At 43.8% G+C, this 25,216-nt stretch overlaps 7 protein-coding genes across 7 annotated transcripts; all 7 read right to left on the reverse strand.

The window, feature by feature from the left end:
- Positions 1-488: 488 nt before the first annotated feature.
- Positions 489-2,635, reverse strand: LOC108075705 (enteropeptidase). Its single transcript, XM_017168234.3, has 4 exons — positions 2,336-2,635; positions 1,949-2,117; positions 1,106-1,886; positions 489-1,040 (listed from the first exon to the last, which is right to left on the reverse strand). The coding sequence occupies exons 1-4, from the start codon at positions 2,558-2,560 to the stop codon at positions 620-622; spliced, it is 1,596 nt and encodes a 531-aa protein (XP_017023723.1). The 5' UTR covers positions 2,561-2,635; the 3' UTR covers positions 489-619.
- A 425-nt stretch (positions 2,636-3,060) lies between these two features.
- On the reverse strand, positions 3,061-4,130 carry LOC108075709 (uncharacterized). Its single transcript, XM_017168240.2, has one exon. It carries the CDS (start codon positions 4,106-4,108, stop codon positions 3,215-3,217), a length of 894 nt encoding a protein of 297 aa, XP_017023729.1. The 5' UTR covers positions 4,109-4,130; the 3' UTR covers positions 3,061-3,214.
- Positions 4,131-4,801: 671 nt separating this feature from the next.
- Sp212 (Serine-peptidase 212) lies at positions 4,802-7,610 on the reverse strand. Its single transcript, XM_017168238.3, has 4 exons — positions 7,377-7,610; positions 7,122-7,290; positions 5,881-6,655; positions 4,802-5,270 (listed from the first exon to the last, which is right to left on the reverse strand). The coding sequence occupies exons 1-4, from the start codon at positions 7,578-7,580 to the stop codon at positions 4,862-4,864; spliced, it is 1,557 nt and encodes a 518-aa protein (XP_017023727.1). The 5' UTR covers positions 7,581-7,610; the 3' UTR covers positions 4,802-4,861.
- A 977-nt stretch (positions 7,611-8,587) lies between these two features.
- Positions 8,588-11,240, reverse strand: LOC108075760 (clotting factor B). Its single transcript, XM_017168318.3, has 3 exons — positions 10,022-11,240; positions 9,793-9,964; positions 8,588-9,725 (listed from the first exon to the last, which is right to left on the reverse strand). The coding sequence occupies exons 1-3, from the start codon at positions 10,511-10,513 to the stop codon at positions 8,755-8,757; spliced, it is 1,635 nt and encodes a 544-aa protein (XP_017023807.1). The 5' UTR covers positions 10,514-11,240; the 3' UTR covers positions 8,588-8,754.
- Positions 11,241-12,008: 768 nt separating this feature from the next.
- LOC108075710 (uncharacterized) lies at positions 12,009-13,134 on the reverse strand. Its single transcript, XM_017168241.3, has one exon. The coding sequence runs from the start codon at positions 13,031-13,033 to the stop codon at positions 12,146-12,148; it is 888 nt and encodes a 295-aa protein (XP_017023730.1). The 5' UTR covers positions 13,034-13,134; the 3' UTR covers positions 12,009-12,145.
- A 7,896-nt stretch (positions 13,135-21,030) lies between these two features.
- Positions 21,031-21,736, reverse strand: LOC108075699 (uncharacterized). The gene is made up of 3 exons (XM_017168223.2): positions 21,524-21,736; positions 21,286-21,454; positions 21,031-21,218 (listed from the first exon to the last, which is right to left on the reverse strand). The coding sequence occupies exons 1-3, from the start codon at positions 21,734-21,736 to the stop codon at positions 21,115-21,117; spliced, it is 486 nt and encodes a 161-aa protein (XP_017023712.1). The 3' UTR covers positions 21,031-21,114.
- Positions 21,737-24,574: 2,838 nt separating this feature from the next.
- LOC108075698 (uncharacterized) lies at positions 24,575-25,156 on the reverse strand. Its single transcript, XM_017168222.2, has 2 exons — positions 24,762-25,156; positions 24,575-24,702 (listed from the first exon to the last, which is right to left on the reverse strand). Exons 1-2 carry the CDS (start codon positions 25,138-25,140, stop codon positions 24,575-24,577), a joined length of 507 nt encoding a protein of 168 aa, XP_017023711.1. The 5' UTR covers positions 25,141-25,156.
- Positions 25,157-25,216: the final 60 nt, after the last annotated feature.

Below are 25,216 nucleotides of genomic sequence, written 5' to 3' on the forward strand. Positions count from 1 at the left end.
GTTATGCAAGCATCTCACTCCTACGGCGTCTAGAATTCCATGGGGATTTCGCCTCGATGGATGTATCATTTTTAATAGCAAATTGCTACGGCGATGAGTTAATATATCTACGTTGCTTGCATTCATTTCTTAAATACTTAGAAACAGGCTTAAGGAAATTATTAAGGAACCTCTCTGAGTGCTTGGAAATCCCTTGAGTCCTTTTGCCTTTTTGAATACTTTTTAAGAGCTTGGGCGTCCCTTCTACTAAATAATTCTAAGGATTTTAGCCTTGAAATTTTGAAATTATAAAACAAATAAAAAAATGCAGCTTTCGCTATTTGCAGTTCCCTGGTTACTTGTCTTGTTTGTGATGTATTTAGGCTCCTTGGCATTGGTGCCGCCAGGAGCAGGAGCAGGCACATGCTCCGCTGCCCCGTTCTAACATCCTCCAAAAAGGCTCGCCAACATATGCGGATTTTTTCTTTAAGATGAGACTCTTTATAAACTCGATTATTTAAAAATATTTATTTCTATAAATATTTGTTCTATTATATCTATATTTTTTTTGATTAGTGAAACCACTTGGAATTGTCCAGAGTCTGGGATGGGATTCTCTAATGCTAATCCCGCTCCAGACTCAGTCCCACATGTTCCGGCGCACCCAGTCGATGTGCTTGGCCACATCGGTGAAGACAGAGGGCCTGGCCAGGTCGCAGGTGTTTCTCTCCATGTCGACTACTCCCCCGGCAATGACGCCGCGCAGCACGAAAACGCCGCCCTCGCGGAGCATCAGGGGGCCGCCGCCGTCGGTGCTGCAGGGTCCGGTGCCCGCCTTCTGGGCACAGAGCGTGCTCGGTTGGAACAGAGGACCGGGTGGCAGCTGCCGGTGGCAGTTGGCCTCGGACACAATGTTCATATCGGCCAGCTTGGCAATGTCCGAGTTTCCCGTACCAGACTCATCCGGACCCCATCCCGCCACGTAAGTCTTCTCGCCCTGGGGCAAGTCCATCCTGTTGGCGGTGCTCCACAGGCAGATGGGTACTATATAGTCGTTAAGGCTGCAAAGGATTAGGCTATCATTAAGTGGCTCTGACTAAGATACTATCCCAGGGATAAAACTCACGGCACAGGTGTCTCCAGTCTCACCAGTGCGAGATCCGCCTCCGTATACTGCTCGTATTTGTACTTGTCGTGGATTAGCAGCTGGGCAACTCTGCGGAACTCGCCATCCGAGAGCAGGTTCAGGCTATTCCGGCCCAGCGAAACGGCCGTGCTGCTGGCGGGCAGATCCCGGAAGCCCGGAATGCGGAAGCAGTGGGCCGCTGACAGCACCGTGGAGGCGCCAATCAAGGAGCCGCCGCAAAAGAAGATTGGTCCGTTGCTCTCCCGCCGCTCGAACATTCCCACCAGCCATGGCATCTGGCCTCGCTGCAGACGCGTTCCCTGAAAGACCAGCGGCGTGGTGGTGGCCCGTTCCCGGCCGCACTGGATGGACGCGCTTCTGGTTGGAGCTTGCTGTGAGACCAGGGTCTCTCGGTTATGGACTTCGGGGGGACTTGTTGTTGTTATCCAGCGCTCCGACGGCTGTCTGCTTTGAGGTCTGCCTGGAAGTGGAGCCGCCGGCTGATTGGGCCTGGACAGGCTACTGCCTAGACTAGGTTGGAAGTCTCTACCAGGTCCGAAGAGGGTATCATTAAGGGTCAGGGACACGTTGCTCGGGCTTCCCATCCATTCCCAGTCATCGTTTTTATGGGCAGACGGTTGGGAGGGTGGTGTGGGGGTCCTGGTCGGGTAGTTCCGTTCCCAGTCACCAGTAAAAGTGGTACGTGCTTGGGAGGGTTGCCGGTTGGGGTTAGGCATTATTAGCGTGTGCGTCATGGTTATGCCCGTTCTTGGCTTGGGATCTGCAAGATAAAAGTCCCACTGAGAAATGGACACATAATCACCAAATCAGGAAGCTACTTACACTTTAAACCACTGCAAAGCTCCTCGCCATTCATTTCAATGCTGGTGATCTTTGGCGGTGATCTCGGGAGTGGAAAGTCTACGCGGTAAAGCACCGGCTTTTCCCGCAGCACATTGCTAACGGATGTGTCCGTGCCATCCGCCAGGACTATATTCCCAACATTTTGCGACTGAAAAAAGAATCAGTAGATTAATTAGCAATATATGGGAGAAACTGTCCTTTACAATTATTTAATAATATTATTTAGAAAGCTCAAAGCTCTCTCTCTTTCTCTCCCTGAAACTTGTTTTGCGCCTTTATTTACCATTTTTCGTACAGGGAAATAACATTCGTAAGCTGATAAAGCCAGCTACAATGTCCCATCTATGGAAAAAGAAAAAAACTTACAAAATTATGATATCCCGGCTGCGAGAACTCTAGATGGATATCGTGGTATTCCTGCACCGGATCGAGACGCACTGAAACCAGACCAATGAACTGGCCTTGATAGCCCCGGTACACAAAATTCAAGAAACAGGCATTCGGAGGCAACTGACCCAAGGCTGGAGAGACCAGGAGAAACGCCAGAAGCAGGGGAAGAGCCGTCACCACCAACAGCTGAGGTCGCCGCATTGCAACTGAGCGGGCACTGCAGTTGTCCAAACTATATGAATAGTATTTTACGATCTCGATTGAGAACCTCACTCAGTGAGCACCGACTCGCGAATGATCCAAGTCCAAATCCGATCCAAGTCGCTCGTCAGTGGTGGCAATCGAAGCTAAACTCTAACAGCGGGCTTTGAGAGCGCCAGCAGCACTCAGCACTCAGTTATGCAAGCATCTCACTCCTACAACATCTGGAATTCCATGGGGATTTCGCCTCGATGGATCATTTACATTTTTAATAGCAAATTGTGGGGGTAATGAGTTAATATATCTTTTTTGCATGCATTAATTCTTTAGATATTTAGAAAAAAGCTGAACGAAATTGTTTAGGAACTTCGCTCAATGCTTAGAAAATACTTAAGTCCTTTGGCTTTTTTAAATACTTTTTAAGAGCTTGCTCCAAGATATTTATGTGGTTTTTGACCTTGAAATTTGTTGAATTTAAAATTATAAAACAAATTGAAAACTGCACGGTTAATGCGGATTTTATTATGCTGTCTTAGCCTAGTTTGGTTTCACAACTTTCCTGCTTAAAGGTGCTATTAATGTCCTGCTTTTGTGCTTATTTATTGGTGCTCTCTATGTCCTGCTTATGTGCTTGGTGCATGTCCTATGTGTTTCTTAATCTTCCATTGTATCCCCTATGCTCTCGCGATAGTCCTGGATAACACCCTGTAGCGAGGTCTCCGTAAGCAGGCGCTCCTCCGTGTACTCCTCCAGGGCCTGTTCCATGCAGCGAACTGCCGTGGACTGGCTTTTCTCCAGCTGACAGGATGCAGACCAGCGTTCATCAAGGTCCTGTGGTGCCAGCATGAGTCCTCTGAGAGCATCTCTTATTGCGTTCCGGCACTTCTTGGCCCTGAGTTTGGAACACCCCTCGCTAGCCTCAATCAACTGATTCGCTGGACTCTGCAGACTGTCGAGGGTCTTGGCCAGGTCTAGGTTAAATCGGATCTGGAGCCAAATAAACTCCCCAGCGCAGCTTCGCAGTCGAGAACCGTAGCGTTTGTTCACCTCTTCGGTGACGGTGACAGCTTCCGCAGTGTGAAGACCTTCCGTGGACTCCATCACCTTCCGCACTTGGTCCGCCGCCCAAAAACGCCACTCCTCCTGGTGCCTGAAAAGCCTGACAATCACCTTCTGCTGCTTTCCGATGGCGCTGAGACTCGTCTCCAGTTTGGGCAGGGCCAGACTCAGGCCAGTCAGAGTGTCCAGTGCCTCCTGCAAGGCTTGCCTTCTCCTCTTCTTGGAGGTATTGGGCAGATCGGACAGAATCCCTCTCACGGAATTCTCAAGCTTCTCCCGAAGTGTGGTAATCGCTTTGGCATTCTCGTTCTGCAGGTCACTGGTTGGTTGGATTATCAGGTAGCCACTTTCGCTCAGAGATTCCGATTCCGGTTGCGGTTCTATTTCTGCAGTTCCCTGGTTTCCTGACTCGAATGTTATGTGCTTAGGCTCCTTGGCATTGGTACCGCCTAGAGCTAGGAGCAGGAGCAGCCACATGCTCCGCAGCATCGCTCCAACCGCCTCCTAGGAGGCTCGGCTACGTACTGATATTTATTTGAATTTTTTCCATAAGATGAGACTTGTTGGAAACTCGATTATTTGTAAATATTTGTTACCGCAAACATTGGTTCATTGATGTTCAATTGCCTGCCTATTGAACATCATCACCTGAACCAATGTGGTAATGTGACATGTGGTAAGTGTGTAATTATAAAAAAATAATTTTTTAGTAATAAAATATGTATAAGCTATTAGCTCCCTTAATTTTATTATAACATATACAAAAATGCTCTAATTAATTAAAGAAATTCTTTGAGAGTGTTTAACTTTAAATTCTTTAAAAACAAAAAAAAAACAAAAGCAATGGTAAATCTCACAAAATATAAACTCTTTTAACCCTTTCCATTAACCAATTACTTCTCCAAAATAGCATTAGACACAGTCTACGTACTCCATGATAATGACTCTAGATGTCTTTTATTGTTTCCAGGAACTGATCAAATAAATACTTACAAACTCCTGGCGGGTATTTAAAACTTTTTTGCTAATTCTGATTAGACAATTTGTGTTAAGCGTGTTAATATTTTTTCCCTCCAAACCTCAGGGAGTCATCCATCAAAGCTTGAGAAATAATTGAGAAAGAAATATATGAGTCGCAAACCCGTTTCGCCAGAAATCACCATACAATGGAACGCACGCGTCTTGGTTTGTGCAAAGTGGGAGGTGTATCTTTAATCTAAATGCTTGCATATACAGTCCGGACTATCCGATATTGTCATAAATCCACTCGAGATGCTTGGCCAGGTCGCAGTACAGCACATACTGGGTTAGCTTGCAGGAGCCGGAGGGATCACGCTCCCCGGAGGACACTATACCGCGCAGCATCCACCGGCTGCCGCGGCGCACCATCAGTCCGCCGCCAGAGTCGCCCAGACATGGCCCTGATCCATCCATGTTGCCGGCACACAGCGTTCGATCCGTGACAGCCGTCGCCCGCCACGTGCTAGCACAGTCCGTGGCGCTGGCAATGCGAGCCTCCACAACCCGGGGGTACTTGGTGGGCAGGTTGCCCGCCTCGTCGGTGCCCCAGCCGGCGATGCTGCCGTAAGTGGCCACCGTGGTGCTTGCCTCCGCCGTCCACAGGCAAATGGGTCCAATGATGTCGTTGAACCTGCAAAAAAGATAATATTTAAGCATTATTGAAAATATTCACAAACTTTGAACATGCGCTCGCTGGGCATTGGGTGAGTAATTAATTATCACCTTTTTGTCAGCAGTTTGCACACATTAAATTGGAATGCTAATTCCAGATAAATTAGAAATAACTACGTATTACTTCATAGTCACTCTTTAAAATTAATAAAGTTACTTTATTTATGCTTTTTATTTACATTCTAATCATCGCAACAATTATTCAGCTTGCGCAACATAATATTTCTGCATAGAAACCTTTATTTCAGCTAAAGAAATCGTGTAAAGAGCTTAAAAAAATTGTGTAATTTATTTATTTATTATTTTACTACCACTTTGAGCATAATATTACCGCCAAGTATGATTAAATAAAAGCAAAACCTCGAATAGGTAATTTTATCAGAATGAAAATGTGGCTTTTTACTCATAAACTAAACTCAAAATTAAAGTCCAACACGGCCACAGGTCGTATACGCAATTTGTCTTTCGAAAGACTTCTTAGCCTTGCAGAAATAATTCAGAATTATTTTAATTTTAAAAAAATCTAAAACTTTTTTAAAAATATAAAAAAAATCAAGCAATATACTCACACAACTGGCCGCACCATGGTGACCAAGGCAATGTCCGCATCGGAAAGCACCCGTGTATTATACTCCGGATGCCAGACCATCTTGCGCACATTCCGCATCTCCGCTCCATCCTCGGCGTAGTCCAGCAGATCATACCGTCCCAGGCCAATGACCACCCGCGTCTCGGACATCTTGTGGACACAGTGAGCGGCGGTGATGACGATGCTGGCCGAAAGCAGGGAACCGCCGCACTTAAATTCCAGCGACGGGGTCTTGTGGAAGATGGCCGTCAGCCAGGGATAACGCCCGCGTGGAAACTCCTGGCCATTGTGAATGAATGGAGTAGTGCTGCCCTCCTCTCCGCAGATCTCACCTGCCGAGGGCGGTCGGGGATTGAAGCGAACCGATGGAGGAGCCGCAGGAGGAGTGGCAGAAGGAGCAGCCACAGTGGGCGGAGAAGGTGGCGACGGAGCAGCACTTGGAATGCTGGCCACTGGCTCTAGTGGTGGTGGGGGTGCCGGTGCCGTGGCCGCTGTTACTGGTCTCCTGCTGGCTGGAATGTTGTTCACTGGCGTCTGCCAAAACACCTGCGTTGGTAGCCTCCTAGTGCCAGTGAAGCTGGACCAGACATCATTGCTGCTGCCGCCGTTGGAAGGGAAGAATATGCTCTGTATATCCACATCGAAGCCATCTCTGGGAAAGGGAGTGAATCCCGAAGAACTGGTGGGCAGAGGAGCCAGCGATCCACTGATCTGGATCTCGTAGAATCTATTGAAGAAACTATTCGGGGGACCATCTGAAATTAATCTCAAAAGTATTTAAAAACGATTTAAAAATACATAAATTTTAAATAATGATAAATTATTAAATCATTTCTCAATTATTATTAAAAGGAAAAAATTGTTATACAACCAAAAACTTGATTGATTGATTGCTTGCCACTCCTTTTCACTCTTATTTTAAAAGACTTCATTAAAATGTTTAATTTTAAATAGAATTGCGTACGGAATTCTATTATTAATATCAAATAATTGTTTCACAGAATTTATGGAAGAAGATCAACTAAATCTTTGAGATTTGACAAAGAAAAACAAATAAATAATTAAAAAAGAGAAGCTGATAGATTTCAAGTTCTATTTAAATACAAAATTCCAGTTAATCTTTGTTTACATTTATCTGTCTACTCTCTTTTTCATATATGTTTATATATGTACATACACATAAATTTGGCTCAAAGTTGCTATTTTTGGCTCTCTACTCACATTCGCTGGCCGAGCAGAGCAGCTGGTCGTTGTAGAAGAGACGTGACAGCTTGGGCAGCAGGCCAGTGGTGGGGTCCGGTCTCAGGTGGAGCCGGAATCGGGAGGGTCCGTCGCCAGACCGAGCCGTGTTCTCATCCGGGTAGGGGCTTAGACCGCCCACGGCGGAGGCCTGTGGAAGGCAGAGAAGCAGGGAGAAGCAAAGTGGTTGGATAAGTTGTCCATACGGCGGGTAGGTAGTTCGCGGCCAGGTCGTACATCATGATCACCCCGCTGCGTGAGGCGCAGATCGATGCGGTTGCGACCCCGCGTCAAGCCCGGCAGCGTCACCTCGCCCTGGAGGCCACTGAAGGCATCATTCACATACTGGAAGTACTGCGGGCAGGTGTTCTCCGGCAGCAGCTGGCCACTGGCCAAGGCGATCAGCGAGACGAAGAGTAGTGCCCACGCCGGAAATGACATGCCTTTCCGGAATCTTGAATCCGCACGCTACGAGTGACGGCAGTTAAATGAAGCCGCCACCACCAAGTGGATCCGCTCGAGAACCACGCAGAGAGTCTCAACGGGCGGCGGAGGCTGACTCACTGAGAGCGCAAACTGGAAATTCCGCATCGTGCAGAGCCAATAAGACACGGCTTCCAGCAAAACAAATAGAAGTTATAAATGGAGACTGAGCTACTCATTATGCTTAAGAAAGAAACTAAATTTTTTGTATTTCTAAGAGATTTCAGTAAATGATAAATCCTAAGAGGCATACCTTTCAATCAGGGAACAATTTTTAAGAAAAGGAAACTGCAAACCATTATTGTTTATTTATTTAAATAATTAAAAAATTAAGAACATTATTTTTAATTATTTTTAAAACAATTTCTAAGCTCATAAGCTGATATAGCCTAATATACCCACTTATTTATTAGCGTTAATCCCGCTCAGCTGCTTTTTGAGTGGAAAATAAAAACCCCCCACAGATAATAAACGTGGGAATCGCTATATAAACAAAACAAATCAATAATATACATCTCTTATTGCTCTCCGATACAGACTGAGATCTTGTCTTAATTTCTCTCTGATTTCTATGAATTAATATGATTTCAAATTCCCAGACTGGCTCACGATCTTGGAAAAGCTGGAAGACGAAATCACTCAACAACTGATAAGCCAGCTCGCTCTTGAGTGAAAGATTAAATTATAAATTATAATATAAAAAGGTATCTACAGCTTTTTAAATACTTGATGAATTCTCTTTGGGTGTCTCGAATAAAAGAGCAGCAAGAGAGAAAGGAAAACCCATTATTAGGCAACTAAATAAAACTATAAATACAAACATAAACAAAAGCTCTGATAACCTAATTGTAGTTTCTTAAATATATAATATTTCAATAAGAAACCGATAGGGCGTAGTAAAATTGCAATTAAAGCTTGTAAAACATGACTATTAATTATTATAATAATTATGCAAAAAGCCGGTATTCGAAACTAGTAGCGTTTATTGGGAAAATTCTCCGGACATCTTGAACTGGTTGTTGGAGACAATCGATTCCACAATTCAATTCAATTGACCGATAAGAATATCTATTATAAATTCGTCTTTCTCGTCTCCCCGATCATCACCCTCAGTTATCTCCAAGAACACATCCTAATATACCATGTTCTGCTGTATCCAGTCGAGATGCATGGAAATATCGCAATAGATGACATACTGGCTGAGATCGCAGCTTCCTCCCTTACTCGGCGATAGGGAAACGATGCCCCGCATGACCCAACGATTATTCCGCAGGACCATTAACGCTGATCCAGAGTCACCGAAGCAGGGACCGTGCGACCTCGTGTTCCCAGCACAGACCGTCTTTCGCGTGATAAAGTCCTGGGCCTTTTTCATCTTCTTCAGGCACGTGTCCCTTGGCACCAGCTGCACACTCACCGCCTTAGGGAAGCGTGTCTTTACACCGGTCTCATCGTATCCCCAACCGGCCACCGATCCAGTGTCACCCTCGTTTGCCGGCACCCGCATCCCGGAGCTCCACAGGCAGAGAGGTTGGATATACCTGGTGTACTCCGTCACCTGCTTCAGCACCAGCAGACCCACATCCGAGTCTGGGAGGGGATTGCCGTTGTATAGTGGGGCAGTGAGCACATCTGACACAGCCACCAAGTTGGCGTGGCTCTCCGGGTTCTCGAAGCGGTCGTGCCGACCCAGGTACACCCACAGCTTGCTGGAGTTCTTGCCGTGGATGCAGTGGGCTGCCGTGATCACGGTCTTTTTGGAGATGACGGACACCACACATTTGTAGCTGACCGTAGAGCCGCCTTCGTAGAGTGCCGCCAGCCAGGGGTATTGTCCTCGGGTAACAAGTTCGCCCCCGAACACGGCTGCCGCAAAGCCCTCCACGCCGCACTCGCTGTAATCGGTATCTTGGACGTGGGGAGTAATTTCAGGCTGGAGCTTGGGTTTCGCAGGCTGGGGCAAGAAGGGATTCGACTGGGGGTATGGCGTTGTATTTGGCACCGACTTCTGGATTATTGCTGGCCCTGGCTCATACTTCTGGCGTATGGGCGAGGTGGTGGACATGGACTGGCGTCGGGTCATCGTGCTCGAGGGGGCATCATCTGTAAGAGGAGAGGAGGAGAGATGCTTTAGATCAGAGAAATAATGAGAAAATCTTGGATTACTCACACTCTGCGTTGGAGCAAAGCACCTGATCGTTGAGCTCCAATCGGATTAACTTGGGCAGCTCGTTGCCAAAGTCCTGGAAGTCCACAAACACCTGACCCCGCTCCCCATTGTGTATGTTCTCGAAGGCCTCATCCTTGCTGGGATAGGGCTTCAGGCTGCTGACAGTGTGTGCCTGGAAAGCACAGTAAGGGTCAAATCTGGAACGGGCTTATCCGCCTTTCTCATTTACCTGCCCCGTTCCATGGGCATTAAACATGACCTCCCAGGAAAAGCTGTTGATTCCGGCTCGCGGGGCCGTGAAGAGTCCATAATACTCCCCGTTGCCGCGGCGGTAGTAAGAGAAGTAGCTCTCACAGTTGTGACTAGGTACCTCCAGCGCCTCCACACTGAGGAGACAAAGGCCGAGAAGCAAGGTCAAGAAACGGATAGCCATTGCGCGTTCTAGCACCGTTGCTGATGGAGGCCGAACGAGAACTGAGGCCGGAATGCAGTCGGCTCGACGCTCGCCTGATCTCTCGCCAGATTGCGGAACAGCCCCATTGATAGATTCCGGGCTTTGCCCGCTCGCTGTTCCAGGTGAGCTGCTGCTGATCGCGAGAGAAAACGCTGGGCTTATCAGCGGGCAGGGGAATCGATTGGCAAACCCAGCCGGGCCAGAATCTGGTTTATACAGATAGCGAATTCTCTTCTCATCGGAAAGCGCTCTTTCGAACACAAGCATATGGGGTTGCAGCTGAGCATATCTTTTATTTTTATTCACAGAAATCCCAAATGTTAATTAAGCTGGAACTGAACGCGAATCGATCTTGTCGAGACCCAATACTGCTGTAAGCCATGCTTCTTAGTACTAAACATAGTAAATACTGGTAAATAATATAGTAAATAATAGTCATTTCTACAATATTGCTCTCATCAACTTAATGTCATTACATCATTTTCTCACAGCACAATATTCTGCTGGATCCAGTCGAGATGCGTGGAAACATCGCAGTATATTACATAACTGCTTAGGTCGCAGTTTTCGCCGTCACTTGGCGATAGGGAAACGATTCCTCGCATGACCCAGCGGTTATTCCGTAGGACAATAAGCGCTGCTCCAAAGCAAGGACCCTGCGACTCCGAGTTTCCAGCACAGATCGTAAGTCGCAGTCTTGGACTCTCGCTCACCCGCTTAAGAATGTGATCTACCAGTTGAATTGATAGATCCCCGTTTTGGAGGCTTGGAAGATTCCAATCCATTGCCCACTCTGCAGCTGTCGGTAAGTGAATGCCGAGCAATTTTGATTCGGTACTTCCAGCGCCAACCGCTGCCAGATCCGATAATAGCAGAGCCTGGAGGCGAACTGAGCTTAGACCCGAAGATCCATTTCTGATTACTAGTTCTAAATATGTTCCGAGAGAGTAAAGAACACATTAAATATATAGAATTTAACTGATTAAGTTCTCTTAGTTTCAAAAAATAAAAAAATTGCTTTGATTTCAAGAGATGTTTGGGTGTGTTGGGGGAATTTAATTTTTTTCGGCTTTCTTTTAGTTAGTAAAAATACTTTATAGGTCCTCTTATCGGCACAACTTTTAATAATATAATGCAAGGTGATGCTTTATGCGAATGTATTTGTATGGAAAGTGAGGCAAACTTTTCCTTTTCCCGCCCAAAAAATAACCAAAACAAAAAGAAATAAGGAGGCAAATGCCCCTAACTTGGCGACACCCGCAACTCAATTTTCTTTGCATTGTGGCCGCGTGCTTCCCATTTTCCATTTCCCTGCCGCCTGCCTTCTTCAACTTTTATAATCAGTTCCAAGTTTGTTAAGCTTTGTAATAATTTGTTGAGATTTGGCGCGAAATTTTCGCTTCTTTTTTCTTGCTGCACATATATTTTTGCCAGGCAAATTGTTGTTTGCGAGAAGGCTCAAGTTTTTGGCTTGGCAGGAGGCACTTTGACACCCCGTCGGAAGTCGGTGGCGTCAACAATCGGAGGCCAAGTGGCTAGTGGCATGAGGCAGTGCGTCTCCGGCCTAATTGGAGCGCCACTTCAACGTGAGGAAAATCGAATCGAACCAAATTAGGCAGAGTTAATGGGGAAAGCAGCGGAACTAGGTCAATATTACAGGCCTACAATAAATATTGGGGAGGAAAATATTAATTTTTTTACATTTTTAAACTTATTTTCTAAGAAAATGCCAGAATCCCTCCTAGAAAATAATTATTTACAATTTATAAATATTATAACTTTAATTTGTTTTTACACATTTCGAATTTAAATAAAAACTTTTCCTCGAAACACAAATTAAATTTAAATTTCAAATAAATTTCTTTCGATTTGAAATTAAATACCGAATCGAAACCAACGCTAGGTCCGCCGGATCACCTTAAATTGGTCACAGGTGCAGATGCCGCGGAATCGGGAAAAGACGAAAGCCAGCGACTCGCCGCACGCCTTGAGCAGCTTCATCTTGAGGGCGTGGGTGTAGCCAGTGCGCAGGGAGCACTGCAGCTCATCGTGCCAGGAGTTCTCCACAGACTCCTCCACGCAGAGCGTATGGAAGACATTGAGCTGCTGTAGCGAGCGCTCCATACGCGCAGTGTGGCACAGGGCCAAAAGCTGGACGTAGGGCCGGAACTTGACCCAACGCCGGCAGTCCTGGATCTCCACCTCGGTGCCCAGGTCGATTATCATCAGGTGGCACTCGTGGTCATGGATGGCCTGCAGCAACTGCAGCTCCATAGGATTCCCCTTGAACTTCTCCTTTAGCTCCGCGCTGATAGTGAAGCCCAGCTCATGGCTGGGGGTCTGCATGGTCCAGGGAAAGCGCCGATTGGCGAACTGATAGGCCAGCCTCTGGCGGCGCTCCTGCTGCATCCTTAACTGGTCCACCTGCTGGTCGATGGGCAGTATGGCCTGGGAACCATGGCACATGTAGTCTGTCTGAGCTTCCACCTCCTGGGCAGCCAGGCACTCCTCCTCCGGTTCCTTAGCGCCGCAACGCACCTCGTGCGGAGGATCATAGCCAGGATAGCCCACCTGGGCCAGGTAGGCGTGCCACTTTAAGCGGGGAAAGGGCTCTTGGGGCACGAAATGCTCCTCCGGCTTACTGGCAATAATACGACAGCGATTGTTGTCCAGGATCAGCGGCCACAGGCCGTCGAAGAAGGAGCCATCCAGGGTGCGGCTGTCCTTGAACGACTCGGTCTGGAGCTCATGGCATTTCACACGATGATCGCTCATGGCGGCGGCCATTGGGAATTTGTATTCTATTAATTTAGCCCGCTTAGGGAGGCAATCCAAGGGGAGACGAGGGAGCTGGCTTCCAATCAAATGCTCAGTCGATTTCACTTCTCAGCTGACGAGTCACAGACGGCCTCCTGAGGCTTGAACACTTTTAGAAACAAGTCTTAACACTTGCAGAAAATTTACAAAGAAAATGTGGGTTTTTGGAAAAGAAATACATATTTAATACGAGTGTTAAAAATAGTTAAGTACTTGTTGGAGAATTATTGTATTTTTCTTATTAAAATTGACTCTAAGCAACCTGCTCTTATTCCCTAAGAATTTCAATTACTTTAATAAATGGATTAATAATTAGAAATCCTAAAATTTAAAAGATTTCCCTCACTGTATGAGCCACAATTTCGTTTTTATTATCAACACATAAATCAGGTACCTTCCCGAGGCCCCTTATATGGCAGGTTCCCTGAGCCTTTTCCTAGACATTAACTTGTTTGTTTGCCTGCGCCACTTGTACCTCAATTTATGCGCACTCACAGAGGCAATAACGGCGAGAACGGCAGGTATTTTCATCATCAGATGAATCGCAGGGAATCAGCATCACATTTTATGGCATTCCCAGCCGTAGGTAGCCGCCGATCGCCATCATTTTATGGTGGATTCGATTTTACGAAAGGAATGCAGCAGGCGCAACAGCTTCAGAGCCATCTCGTTCCCGTCCTCCATATATATGTATATTTTGGTTGGTCCAAATCGGAGGGCGATGCGATGGCTGTGACAACGGCGACGAGTTTTCGGGCTCATTAGCTTTTATGGCTCTGATTTTATTGCTGTCGCGACGGCGGGGCACAGCTTTAATTTTTCCACAGCGAAAATTGTTGCCTATCGCCAGGAGGCGAACGTCTCTAATCAAAAAGGGAAGCTGCCACAGTGGTTCAAGTAAAATATATTTATTACAATTACAATATAGAAACATTCATACTGTTTTATTATTAAATTAAAATTTTTTAACATCTGTTCTAAGTACTCCTAACCCCACATTACATTATTGACTTTGAAAATGTTATCCTCTTAAACCTCGAAGCACTGTTCAAGGGTTCGGTGTCCTGGTTTTCCGCATGTGTGCAAAAAATTTTCATAAATCAATTGTGCGTGCTGCTCCTTCAACACAAAAAAAGGTTTGATTTTAGATTTATGCAAGCCCAACAAAAAAAAAGGAATATAAAGACAACTGAGTGACGAATGCTTATTTTACGCTTCGATGTTTAGCAAACTTATTGCAAATTTGATTTGCCCTTTTGCAGTGTGAAGATTTGATTTGTATTTTAATTCGGATTCGAGCTGCCAGCTGCCTAAATGCCCCTAAAAGATTTATGGCAGCTGTCTTGGCTGAAGCTGAAAATTTAAGCTGCAAAAATATATACGAACTTTAAGTGACCCAAAAGCAGTGTTTACATTTTCTTTCTTTTTATATTTTGTTTATTTTTTTGTTGGCCTATTAAAACGCGACAACTTTTTTGCGGGGCCTTCAAGCAGGACCTCTTCTATATATATATATATGCGTGATGTACTATATAAAAATTTATGTGTATATTTATTGTATTTTATTGAGGGCACTTAAGCAACGACAGACTGTAAGGGAATACCGCGAGTGCAAAAACCAAGGGAAAAACCAAAAGAAAAGGCAGGAAAAAAGCCCTGGAAAAAGCGACAAGCAACAGAAGAAAAGCCAGGGGACAAAAAAAGATGGAAAGAAAAAGAAACTAAGGACAGCTGAGACGCTTATTGACATAAAAGCCAATCATTTTCAAATGGCTTTAAGCATTCGACAAATGGAGAAAAGCAGCAGCCGCACAACATCAAACGGACAAAATAAACACAAGTTAAAGTAGATATTTTGTTCGTATATTTTGTTGTTTTTGTCTATTCCTTTTTATTTTTGACAGCCTCATCCTCAAAATAAACCGCTGAAACTTTTCCAGTGAGTGCACTTTGACCCCGTTCGCGGTTCGAGGTTTTCCCTCTATGAATAATCACTCTGAGGCCATTTTTTTATATTTTTCTGCTAGTCTCAAGCGGAATGCTTAAAAAGCGGCGATGAGGTCTCTTCAGGAGCAGTTGAAGTGTAAGTATCAGTCATAAATTTATGGCTAAAGCGCAGGAGGCGTGATTGATGTAGACGCCTTCCTGCCATCAATCATCGAAAGATTCGGGCTACAAGCTTTCCTTCTCCTTTTTGGAAATCAGTAACTCACATTTTCAGATTTATGAAACTGCAGTTAGCAAGTCAAATATATTCTATATATATTTTCTGTATAATATTTCAAAGGATAAACCAAATAAATTTAGAAATAAACCCCAGGCAAGTTCTTGTTATTTTTAAATATTTATACTTTCATTTTTCTGCACTTTTTCCTGGGTCAAAGCTTAAAATCTGTAAAATATATTGACTGTAAGCAACTTGTAGAGGGAAAACACTGACTTATGAATTTTAGCTGCCGAAAAGGCCAAGCTTTTGGGCCATTGATAAATAGGCTCACAACGCCATATACATATGTCGTGAACTTGTATATTCAGTTCTTGTTATTTTAGGCCTGAGAATGGACAACGTTCTGAGGACATAAATTGCGTGGGACACGCATGGACCTCGATCTCATTGAAATTTCTCCAGAGGGTGTGAGTACAGGCACCCTTAACTCGGCTCAAGGCCAGGAATTCATAAGGAAAACAAGAGCCACGAACAAAGCGACATGGCTCTAAGGAGATTCCTTGGGTCGGGGCAAACCTGGACTGGTTTACAAATGAGACTGCCACCTTAAATGGCAAAGCGAGGGCGGCACGCACTCGTACACAGAGAGAAAAGTATAACAGTATATTTTTAAACTGTGTACAAAAAATTTTCATATAAAAATATAAATAAATATCCTTTTAAAGAATTAAAATATTTCCTGTCTTCTTGAAGGCTATTCTGATTTTAGCCAGTATAAATAATAAATAAATATATAATACACCAACAATATTCTTAAGGTTTTTAACTTTTAAGGCCAAAAAAAATCTCTAAGTGCTTCTCTGCCAGCCATAGGTTTGTGGGCGTGATGAATTTCTGGCTGGTCCTGGCATTAATTCCATTTAATTATTATGACACTGGAGGGCAGCGCAAAACAGGCTTCAATCATAATAACACCTTGAGTGTTGAGTGCTGGCAACCCAGTCCCCGTCGTACGCCCAAACCCACTCCAAGTCCCAAAACCAATCCCAGTCCCAGTCCCAAGACCCCCACAGCTGCTCTAATCCATTCTAATGGCTAGTGTTCGGGCACAGCGATTTGCGAACATTTGTCATACGCCATGTGGGCGCTTCTTGGTCGTACTACGCGGCGTATGCGCAACGTGCTCGAAGGGGAAAGTTTTTGCCGCAAGTTGAGCAAAGTTTTTGCAGCTGCAGTCGAGCGGGAAAAGCGCCGACTAGGACAACATCGCTTTCACGCTTGTCCTGCCAAGTGAAACCAATTTGCGCATTTTGTCTGCCTAGCCAGCCAGGACGTCTTGTGGATCTAGTCCCAGCATCCTTGCATGTTGCATTGCCGCATCCTGCAGGCATTTCCCTTTACCCCTGCACTTGACATTCAATTTTAGCCCCGGAGCCGGAACAGCCCACAGTCTAATGATTGCAATGGCAAATCGAAATTTGCCCAGTGTCTGGCCCAGCTGCTGATTATTCCTTTGTGGCCATCCAGCGTGTACTCTGGCCTGCAGACGATACGGGGGATACAAAGATCAGGACAGCCTCATAAAGGACTCACTTTATGGACTCACTTTGTGGGTTTCACTTGGCTTATTGGCAGAGTCTTAGGTCTTAGCCAAAGGCATTGTCATTGATGGGAAGGAAGCTATTTTGAGCTCTCTGAGGTATATGAGTACATTTAGCTAATTTGAAAGTCTAAATAATAATTTGATAAGCTTTCATGAATTTAGCAAGTTATTATACCAACATTTAAGCTCAAAAATCATTATTTGGCAGCCATTAACGCCTTAACTCAACACTTAAACTCTTTGTCTGCCTGAGGGAAAATTTCATATTGCTTGTACTTAAATAGAATTTCTCGTCTGGTCATAATTTAAAATACAAATTCCAGCTGCCTGGCATTGTTTTGCGGTCGTCCTTTGTCCATTTTCCATCCTCTCCCTTACTCCCTCTCGATTTGTGTGTGTGTGTGTGTGTGTTGGTCGTAAATCAATATTTAAACTGTGTTCGCTCGCTTAGTCTTGGCCTGATGCTGCTTCGGCTGCTCCAGCTTCAGCCGTCGTTTTAAAAATAAAAACCCAAACTCATTCAACTCGTTCAACGACTCAATAAATGTTGCAAATGTGCGCTGTGTTCTCCCGGCATTTATTTATACAGCAGGGAAAGGAAATTGGAAAGGGATGGAGGAGAAAACACTGGGAAAATAAAGCTATGGAGACTGAGAAAATCAGTGGGACATTATAAAAAATATCTATTAAATATTAAACATTAAGTTTAACATTTAAAACATTTTTAAGCTTGAAGAAAACTAGAATCTAGTTAGGTCTTTCCTTTAATTCCATGAATATGCTTTCCCTTATAGAATAAAAAATATGTAGACTTGCGTATTAAACTCCTCGTTCGGTCAAGTGTGCAGCAATTTGCCATTTTATCTACGGAGGCAACATGAAAACATTTCAAAGCTACACTATTTGTCCTTATTTCGTTGGCTCTGCGCTCTCTCTCTGGCCATGTCACAGTCAGTGATATTTGTTATTTGTTTGCTAAACGAAATGTTATATACATATACACGGGCGTGTACAAGGCTGGCCAAAGTTGTCATTAGTCATGCTTTGCTGCACGTCCACACACACACTCATGCCACTCTCCTTGGCTGGCCAACGCTGCGTATACTCGATGTGCCCCCGTCGCACGCATTTCACATCCGCCCCATCGTACACAACTCAACTTATCGATTATGGCATAACTTGGCCGCACCATAACTTTATTCATAATGTTGCCCTAACCCTTTACCTTTGCTTTGGGGTTGGGGTTGAACTCCAAACTTAACGCACAATTCATGCAAAGTCTATTAAAATGCAAACGTTTCTGTTAATTACGGCAAATTTCAGTTGCTCAAGTCCTTGAGGGAAATTAGCGAGCAACTTTTCAAATATCGACGGCAACAATAACAAGAAAGTTTTGTGCCTTCGGTTTCCCTCCTCGGTTTTCCCCCTAGTTTTTCCCCAGATTTTCTCTTCTTCCCCCCGGAAATCACTCGCCAGTTAACAGCCCTAAACGTTTTATTACCATCAGCGCGCAGCATGGGTTGCAGAGGGAAAACTCGCGGCCACTTCGCTGGGGAAAACCCTCAGAATAAACTGCACTTGACGTAGATTTTTTTTTAGTTTTCTGAAAAAATCAACAGTGGTTTTGGTTATTTATTCTTAGATGAATATTTATGACAGACACTCCTTTGAGTAAGGCTTAAAATAATGCCATTTCAAGTATGCTCTTGAAGGAAAATGATTAATTATTCACACAAAACAGAGCAACATCGCAAGCAATATTGGTAATTGAAGTGCCAATGGATTAATCGTTTGGATACATACTGCCGGCACTTGGCCAGGCTGCACGCCAGCCATTAGAACCTTCGAGGTTGACATAAACACGGACACGGATGTACACCGCCATCTTGGCCATATTTACGCACCTAATCAATATGGCCCAGGGGGCGGAAACACTTGTTTGCTCGCTCCCTTCATAGTGTTTGCCCAGCTGGCACGAGTTCGCGAATCGCCTCAAGCCGTACTCTTACCATAAATAATTGGGCAACCTAATTAGGACGACTTTAATGTGAAAACAACTGCTCTTTCAGCTTTAAGGCTGAATAAAGCACAGATAAGGCTAATAGGGGAGAGATACCACAAAAACCAAGAAAACAAACCAAGATATATAAAGGTCAAAATGCAGACTCTCCTTTTTTGGGGCGGGCACTCAAAGGCAAATGCAAATAAATCGGATTTCCACAACAACGGCAGCAAAGTGAAAGAGAAGAAATAAAAACAAAAACAGAAAACTGGAAACTAACCAGAGACCAGGACGAGTGCCGCCACCAAGAACAGGACACTGAATCACAACTGGCCCACGGGCAAGAGCTTGATTTGTGCCTAATGCGGTGTGGGAAAGAATACATCCTGAGAAAAAATATTAAAATTGAGATTTAGGGATTATAGACTGGCTAATGAAGTTTACAAGAAAATATATAAAAATATTAAAACAATAACGAAATGCAAGACAGTGATTACTGCCTATTAAAGCTCTCACAATAAAATCTGTAAATATTTAAATAAATTTCTTTTCAAACTCAATCTAGCCATTATGTCTGGTCATTTGTCCTTTTGCAAGTGTAGACCTTCAGAAGGGGTCCTGGTTCAGCTAGGCTGGCCTTAACAGATTGAAACAATAAACTCGAAATTGCCCCAGCAGACGAGGAGAAGACAGAGGGGGCTCCAAGACCCCGGATTCGGATTTGGGCTCGGGTTGAGAGTTATCTGCTGTAAGTTGAGCCGATAACTTTATGCGCACAATTCCATTTGATTGATGAGATTTATGCTCGCTACGCCCACCGTTCACGTATTTTGATTTTATTTTTATTTAGTCGTCTTATTTTATCTCCCCTTTTGTAGCTTGTTGCTTGTTGTCTGGAGCCTGGCTGTTGCTTCTTTTATTTTATTTCCTCAAAAGAAATCAGAGGCAAACAAAAACATTTAAAGCCGCTCAAACGGGATGCCGAAATTCCCTTATTTTATTCCTTCTGGCTGGGCGGACAGTAAGTCAAGTGGATTTATTGTCACAGAAATGTAATCCGCATCTTTGTTTGTTTCATTTTTAATTGGCTTCCATCGGCAGCAGGATTGAGCCACTTTCATTAACTGTGGCAACTGCACAGAGTGCCCTCAGCCTGATAATGATTTCCCTGATTGAGTGCAATGCTCTCAAGGATTAAGATATTTCAGCGAGAGACTCAGCCGTAGAGTGGTCGAAAAAATTCGAGGAAGTGCGTATGTAAGCTGCTTTTACGGCACTTAAGATAATTCCTTATATGACCTTTTAAGAGTTAATACAAACAAAAAACACATTTAATGAATTTAGAGCTCTTAGTTCTTGTATATTTCAATAAATTTTTGATTTGACTTTAGTTTTGCTAAAGAAAACCTTTACCCAAGTCAATTTATAAACCAATTCCAAGCTCTTAACTTCAACTCGCACATAATATTTTCACCTTTGCTTTATATTTCATAGCTGAGTCATATAGCTGAGGTCCATTTCCCACCCGCAAAAATGAAGAAAGGCATAAATTCGTGCCACCTTCCGATGTCGGGACATTTCAGAAGGCGCCGTTCCCTACAAGAATTCCACTTCTTGAGTGCTTTCTGGTTAAGCTGCTGCATCCGTTCTGACGCTGTGCTCCTGTCATCGCTCCGGATTCATTTCCAGCATTCCGAGATGCACTCGCCAAAGGACTCACTGCTCCTGGTCGGAAATTGCCCGTATCGTTGATTCATTTGATCGCTTTGCAAGGCAAATGGGCTGCACGAACCAAGCGGGAGTCCTTCGGCGCAGGACTTACGGTCATTAATATGCATGTTTATTGGATGGGGATGGAGGTGGAAGCCACCTGCTGAGGAGCGCAAATAACAAGGGGCTTTACTTCTTCTGAAGCATCGGCATTAGCCACCTTCCGCTTGTAGCATACTTTTCAGCGCCCGGCAGCAACGAGAAAAGTTCCCCGGCGACGCCATTTTAAATGGCTGTCAAATATTCGCATGCAACGTCAAGTAAAATATAAATAAAAGATGGAAAACAAGGGCACACAGACGTCCGTGTTCCCAGTTCAGGAATTTTTGTAAGAAATTTTTGGTATAACATACTAAATAAACATAAGCATAACCTGTATATAAATTCAAAGAGTTTCTTTGTTTAGTTTAAAAATTTACATTATTTATTGAAAAATTCTTTTGAAAAATGTTTCCCTTATAAATATAATTGTTATCAACACATTTCTTTATATATAAAATATATATTCATTATGTAGAGATTGCGGTTGCATTCTGAGCACAAGGTTTCTTTTCCCTTATCACAAATATATTCATATTAAATCTCACAGTAGCTCTTGTCGATGGAGAGTCGTCTGCCAGAAAAGATTATATAGAAAAATCACTGAGCACTCTTTAAAATTATTATTATTGTTTACTCACATCCCGAATTTTGGCAGAGCGTCTCCCCATTTACCTCCAAATGTACCAGCTTGGGCAGTTCCGTGGTGATATTCACGAAACGCACAAAAGCCTGTGCCCTCTGGCCATTATAAATGTTTCTGGCTGCTCCCTCCCTGCTGGGATACGGCATCATAGACTCCATGTGTAGCTTGCAAAGTTTAGAAATATTAAAATATATATTTTTAAAGTGATTTTAAGGAAATGTTTCTTGAGTTACATTACGGTTTCCATGGCAAACGAAAGCCGCTGCCCAGGTTATATGATAAACACCGGTCTTGGGAGCTGTGAAAATTCCTATGTAGCCCCTTCTTCCTCCTTCCTCCGTGGAATATGTGAAGTAATCTCCACAATTGTGCCTTGGAATGAGCAAATTCACAGCTGAGCCCAGAGAAAGGCCGAGGCAGATCAGCAGCGAGGTGATTAAACGCATATTTCAAAGACGACTAAAACTGATAGTCGCTCACAGAACTCGACAGGCTGTGAAGCTATTCTTATCAGAATATTTTGTGTACTATAAAGCAGCGATGGGCACGCAGTGGCTCAATTTGCTCACGCTGCTCAAACCGTTATCTTTTTTCGGAGGCGCCAGCATGTCGCACAATTGCAGACGCACAAGTGCAGTGCTCGCGACCAGCAAACCGTGAAGATTTACAAAAACAACCACACTGACCTTTGGCGCAGGTAGCGAGCCCATCGCCGCGATCCCGAGTTTGCAACAACAAAACACAAGCGACCCGAACTCGCACATCGTCCCAAAAACAAGAACAATGTTAAAGGGAATTGTGCGGCTAGCGTTGACTTCTGCACTAAAGAAAAAAGATTGGATTTTTTTTGCAGTCGTTTTTCTTAGGCGGACATAAATGCACGCAAAAATGGCTGAAGATATTGATCTACTCAAAAAGTTTTTGTCAGTGTATTTTCTCGGCTCGCACATTCTGTGTGTCGCGTGGGTGCGACGCTTCGCGACGCTGGGGGTTGTTCTTGTTTTTTTTTTTTTCAGCGAGCTGCTGCTCAAACCGTTAGATCTCGTGCCCATCGCTGCTATAAAGACAGCAAAATAATGGAAAAAAAAATAATAACAAAATAATAGTCATTAAAAATATAATATATACAAATATAATTAAAAATATATTTTATATACGACTTTCTTATATATTTTTATCAATATTCCATAGCCATTTTCTATATCTCTAAAGAACTAAAAAATGGCGATTTAAAATCTGAGAACACAAAACTCTTAGCCTGTTCAGGCCATGCCAGAGTATTTTTCGAAGGTGAATTTCATTTTCCTGCTGCTCTCATTTGTTGTCTGTCGTCTACGTCGTCGTCGTTGCCTTTTGTCGTCGTTCAAATTACATTTTTCATTTTGTTTTTTTCTTTGCCATGGCCTTACCCTTTGTCTGCTCATAAATCCTGCATTGTCATGCAAAAGTGCAGCAAATTAATTTGTCTTACCCATCAACGTCCTCATCAAATAGGGGACTCCCCTGGTTTTCAACTCAAGCAGGAGTCGGGAAAAATTCCTGTTTTAGGCGTCTTTAAAATCAGCTTACGCTGCTTTGACGCTCACTTTGAGTGGCCTCTTTCCAGGTCATAAAACACAAGACCCAAAACGAGGATACTCGACGACTCCCACAGCCAGGATAACGATCCTTGGACATTGGGCTGCAATGCAAAGTCCGCCTCCGTACTCCGTCCTCCTGTACTCGAAGCGCATTCGGCTGTTGACATCCCCAATATAAGTTATCAACATGAGAGACCCAAACACTTACGCCCAACGACCGACGACACACAACACTAAGCTACTTTTAATGTTTAGACACAAACACAAGCACGGGCACAAGGACGACAGCAAGTACAATCACGCACAGGGACACGGCTGCACTGGAACACTGAAGATACATTTTAGGGGGTTTTTCGTTAGAATTTATTCTTTTTAATTGTGCTGTAATATTTTTTTTTTGATTTGCAGATAGATCTCCTGAAAATATTACCCAATTTTCGTAGTTTAAGTTGGGAAATTTAAATATATTCTCCAAATATTTAAATTATCCCATTTAAATATTTTTTGTTGGAGGAATGATTAATACTAAAACCTTTATATTTTATTTTATTAATTTTTTGAAACCCTTTTAATGAATTTAAAACTAATCTTTCCATTAATAAGACATTAAAAATGTTAAAAAAAAACCAAAGCTTTTCTTTCACTGTTCCGAGGTTTTGGCATGAAGTTAATAAAAGTTCTACGACATTTTGACCTGGAAAATATTGCAAAAATAAAATGGCTGCCAGGCTGTTGCTTCAGCAGCGTTTTCCTTTACCCTTCGTCTGGACGCAGCAGCCTGCCTTGCCGCAGGTTTTCCAGCTGTGGTTTTCCAGCTGTGCCGACAGCAGTCTGAAACGGCTGAAGCGCCTGAAAGCATGCTTTAAATAGTGGCATAGTAAAATATTTACTTTGGGTGCAAAAAAAGGTTGCGGGGGGTGGTGATGGGTGGGAGGGTTAAGGGAAAACAAACTTTGCTCTTGCCCCGGCAAAATGAAAAGCGGGGCCAGCAAAAAATTCATTAAAAGGGATAACGACTCGACATAGTTGTTGCCTGGCTGCTGTCCCTGTCTCTGCGTGTGTGTGTGTGTTAAAGGATTAAGGATTTTGGCTGGAATTTTTTAGTGCAATTTAATTACAGATTATGTGAAGCAGCAGAATTCTATGCCGACCGACCTTCCTTGGACTGTCGCAGCTGCGGTGGCCACTCAACATAGCATTTTGCCCTAATTAAATGCCTCAATATGCTCGATTTAATTTCCACATTTAATTGCTTTAATTGGAGATTTACAACATCAACAATAACAGCAACAACGGCTGCCTGTATTATGCTTTGTGGCTTTGGCCGGCGATTCATTAAACACTTTTGAGCCGGCTTAATGAATTAGTTAAGCGGCAATTGCACATCAGCCATTGCCATGGCCATCATCATTATTGCATTTATCGGATGTTTGTCGCTGCTGTGGAATTTCCATTTGCACATACATATATATATTTATATGTATATATGTTAAAGGACTCTCAATACAATTGCAAAATCCAATTAAACATTTTAGCCGTGTGCTTTGCTTTGATTTTTGGTGGCCAGAAAACAAACTTGCTCTGATTTGTGGTTTTGATTTATGACTTGCTTGGGCATTATTAACAATTTTGAAAGGTTATCAATAAATATGATTTGTTCATTTCAAAATATATATTTTCATTGTTCTCTTATTTATTATTTATTCAAAACTTGACCCTCCTTCTTGGAACTATTGTTGGTAAAACAGGAATCACTTCGCGGCGTGAGTTGTCAATATGTGTGATTAGCTTAGTGGCCCCAATTCCACGAGTTGATGTGACCTTAAATCCCCCTGTAGAAATACAGATATATTATCATAGAATATCCCTTCCGATCCCTAGTTATACTCACATCCCGGATTGCTGCACAGCGTTTCGTTGTTGATCTGGAGATCTACGAGCTTCGGCAGCTCCTCAGAGATGTTCTTAAATCGCGCTATGAGCTGGGCACGTCGTCCGCTGTTAATATTATGTATGGCCTCCATCCGGTTGGGATAATGCTCTAACGAGGCTACAGGATTTTCGGTAATCGAGCCATGCCACAAGAAGGTTACATTCCAGGAGATCCTATGGAGGCCAGCCTTGGGAGCGGTAAAAAGGCCGATATAATTCCCATCTTCGATGCCGTATGTGAAATAATCAGAGCAATTGTGCTCTGGCAAAACGATGCCAGAAACTGAGACCAACAGCAGCAGCAGCTCCAAACCGCAGATCAGATAGGGTTTCGTCATGGCGAAAAAATCAAGATGCAGAGACGACGGAGACTGGTCAGGGACTGAGGCTCTTGGAGATAAGCAATACAATATA

Source organism: Drosophila kikkawai, chromosome 3R (genome assembly GCF_030179895.1).
Source record: "Drosophila kikkawai strain 14028-0561.14 chromosome 3R, DkikHiC1v2, whole genome shotgun sequence".
NCBI classification, from domain to species: Eukaryota; Metazoa; Arthropoda; class Insecta; order Diptera; family Drosophilidae; genus Drosophila; species Drosophila kikkawai.

Bases quoted from the DNA above. Each gene is read 5' to 3' on its own strand.
- LOC108075705 (XM_017168234.3), bottom strand. From the start codon at position 2,560: ATGCGGCGACCTCAGCTGTTGGTGGTGACGGCTCTTCCCCTGCTTCTG. The intron at 2,118-2,335 runs GTAAGTTTTTTT...TTCTTTTTTCAG, and splicing joins AGCCGGGATATCATAATTTT to TCGCAAAATGTTGGGAATAT. The intron at 1,887-1,948 runs GTAAGTAGCTTC...TTTATCTTGCAG, and splicing joins GCTTTGCAGTGGTTTAAAGT to ATCCCAAGCCAAGAACGGGC.
- LOC108075709 (XM_017168240.2), bottom strand. From the start codon at position 4,108: ATGCTGCGGAGCATGTGGCTGCTCCTGCTCCTAGCTCTAGGCGGTACC.
- Sp212 (XM_017168238.3), bottom strand. From the start codon at position 7,580: ATGTCATTTCCGGCGTGGGCACTACTCTTCGTCTCGCTGATCGCCTTG. The intron at 7,291-7,376 runs GTACGACCTGGC...TGCCTTCCACAG, and splicing joins CGCAGCGGGGTGATCATGAT to GCCTCCGCCGTGGGCGGTCT. The intron at 6,656-7,121 runs GTGAGTAGAGAG...GATTAATTTCAG, and splicing joins GCTCTGCTCGGCCAGCGAAT to ATGGTCCCCCGAATAGTTTC.
- LOC108075760 (XM_017168318.3), bottom strand. From the start codon at position 10,513: ATGCTTGTGTTCGAAAGAGCGCTTTCCGATGAGAAGAGAATTCGCTAT. The intron at 9,965-10,021 runs GTAAATGAGAAA...TGTGCTTTCCAG, and splicing joins ATGCCCATGGAACGGGGCAG to GCACACACTGTCAGCAGCCT. The intron at 9,726-9,792 runs GTGAGTAATCCA...CTCCTCTTACAG, and splicing joins GCTTTGCTCCAACGCAGAGT to ATGATGCCCCCTCGAGCACG.
- LOC108075710 (XM_017168241.3), bottom strand. From the start codon at position 13,033: ATGGCCGCCGCCATGAGCGATCATCGTGTGAAATGCCATGAGCTCCAG.
- LOC108075699 (XM_017168223.2), bottom strand. From the start codon at position 21,736: ATGCGTTTAATCACCTCGCTGCTGATCTGCCTCGGCCTTTCTCTGGGC. The intron at 21,455-21,523 runs GTAACTCAAGAA...AAACTTTGCAAG, and splicing joins TTTGCCATGGAAACCGTAAT to CTACACATGGAGTCTATGAT. The intron at 21,219-21,285 runs GTGAGTAAACAA...CTTTTCTGGCAG, and splicing joins GCTCTGCCAAAATTCGGGAT to ACGACTCTCCATCGACAAGA.
- LOC108075698 (XM_017168222.2), bottom strand. From the start codon at position 25,140: ATGACGAAACCCTATCTGATCTGCGGTTTGGAGCTGCTGCTGCTGTTG. The intron at 24,703-24,761 runs GTGAGTATAACT...GTATTTCTACAG, and splicing joins GCTGTGCAGCAATCCGGGAT to GGGGATTTAAGGTCACATCA.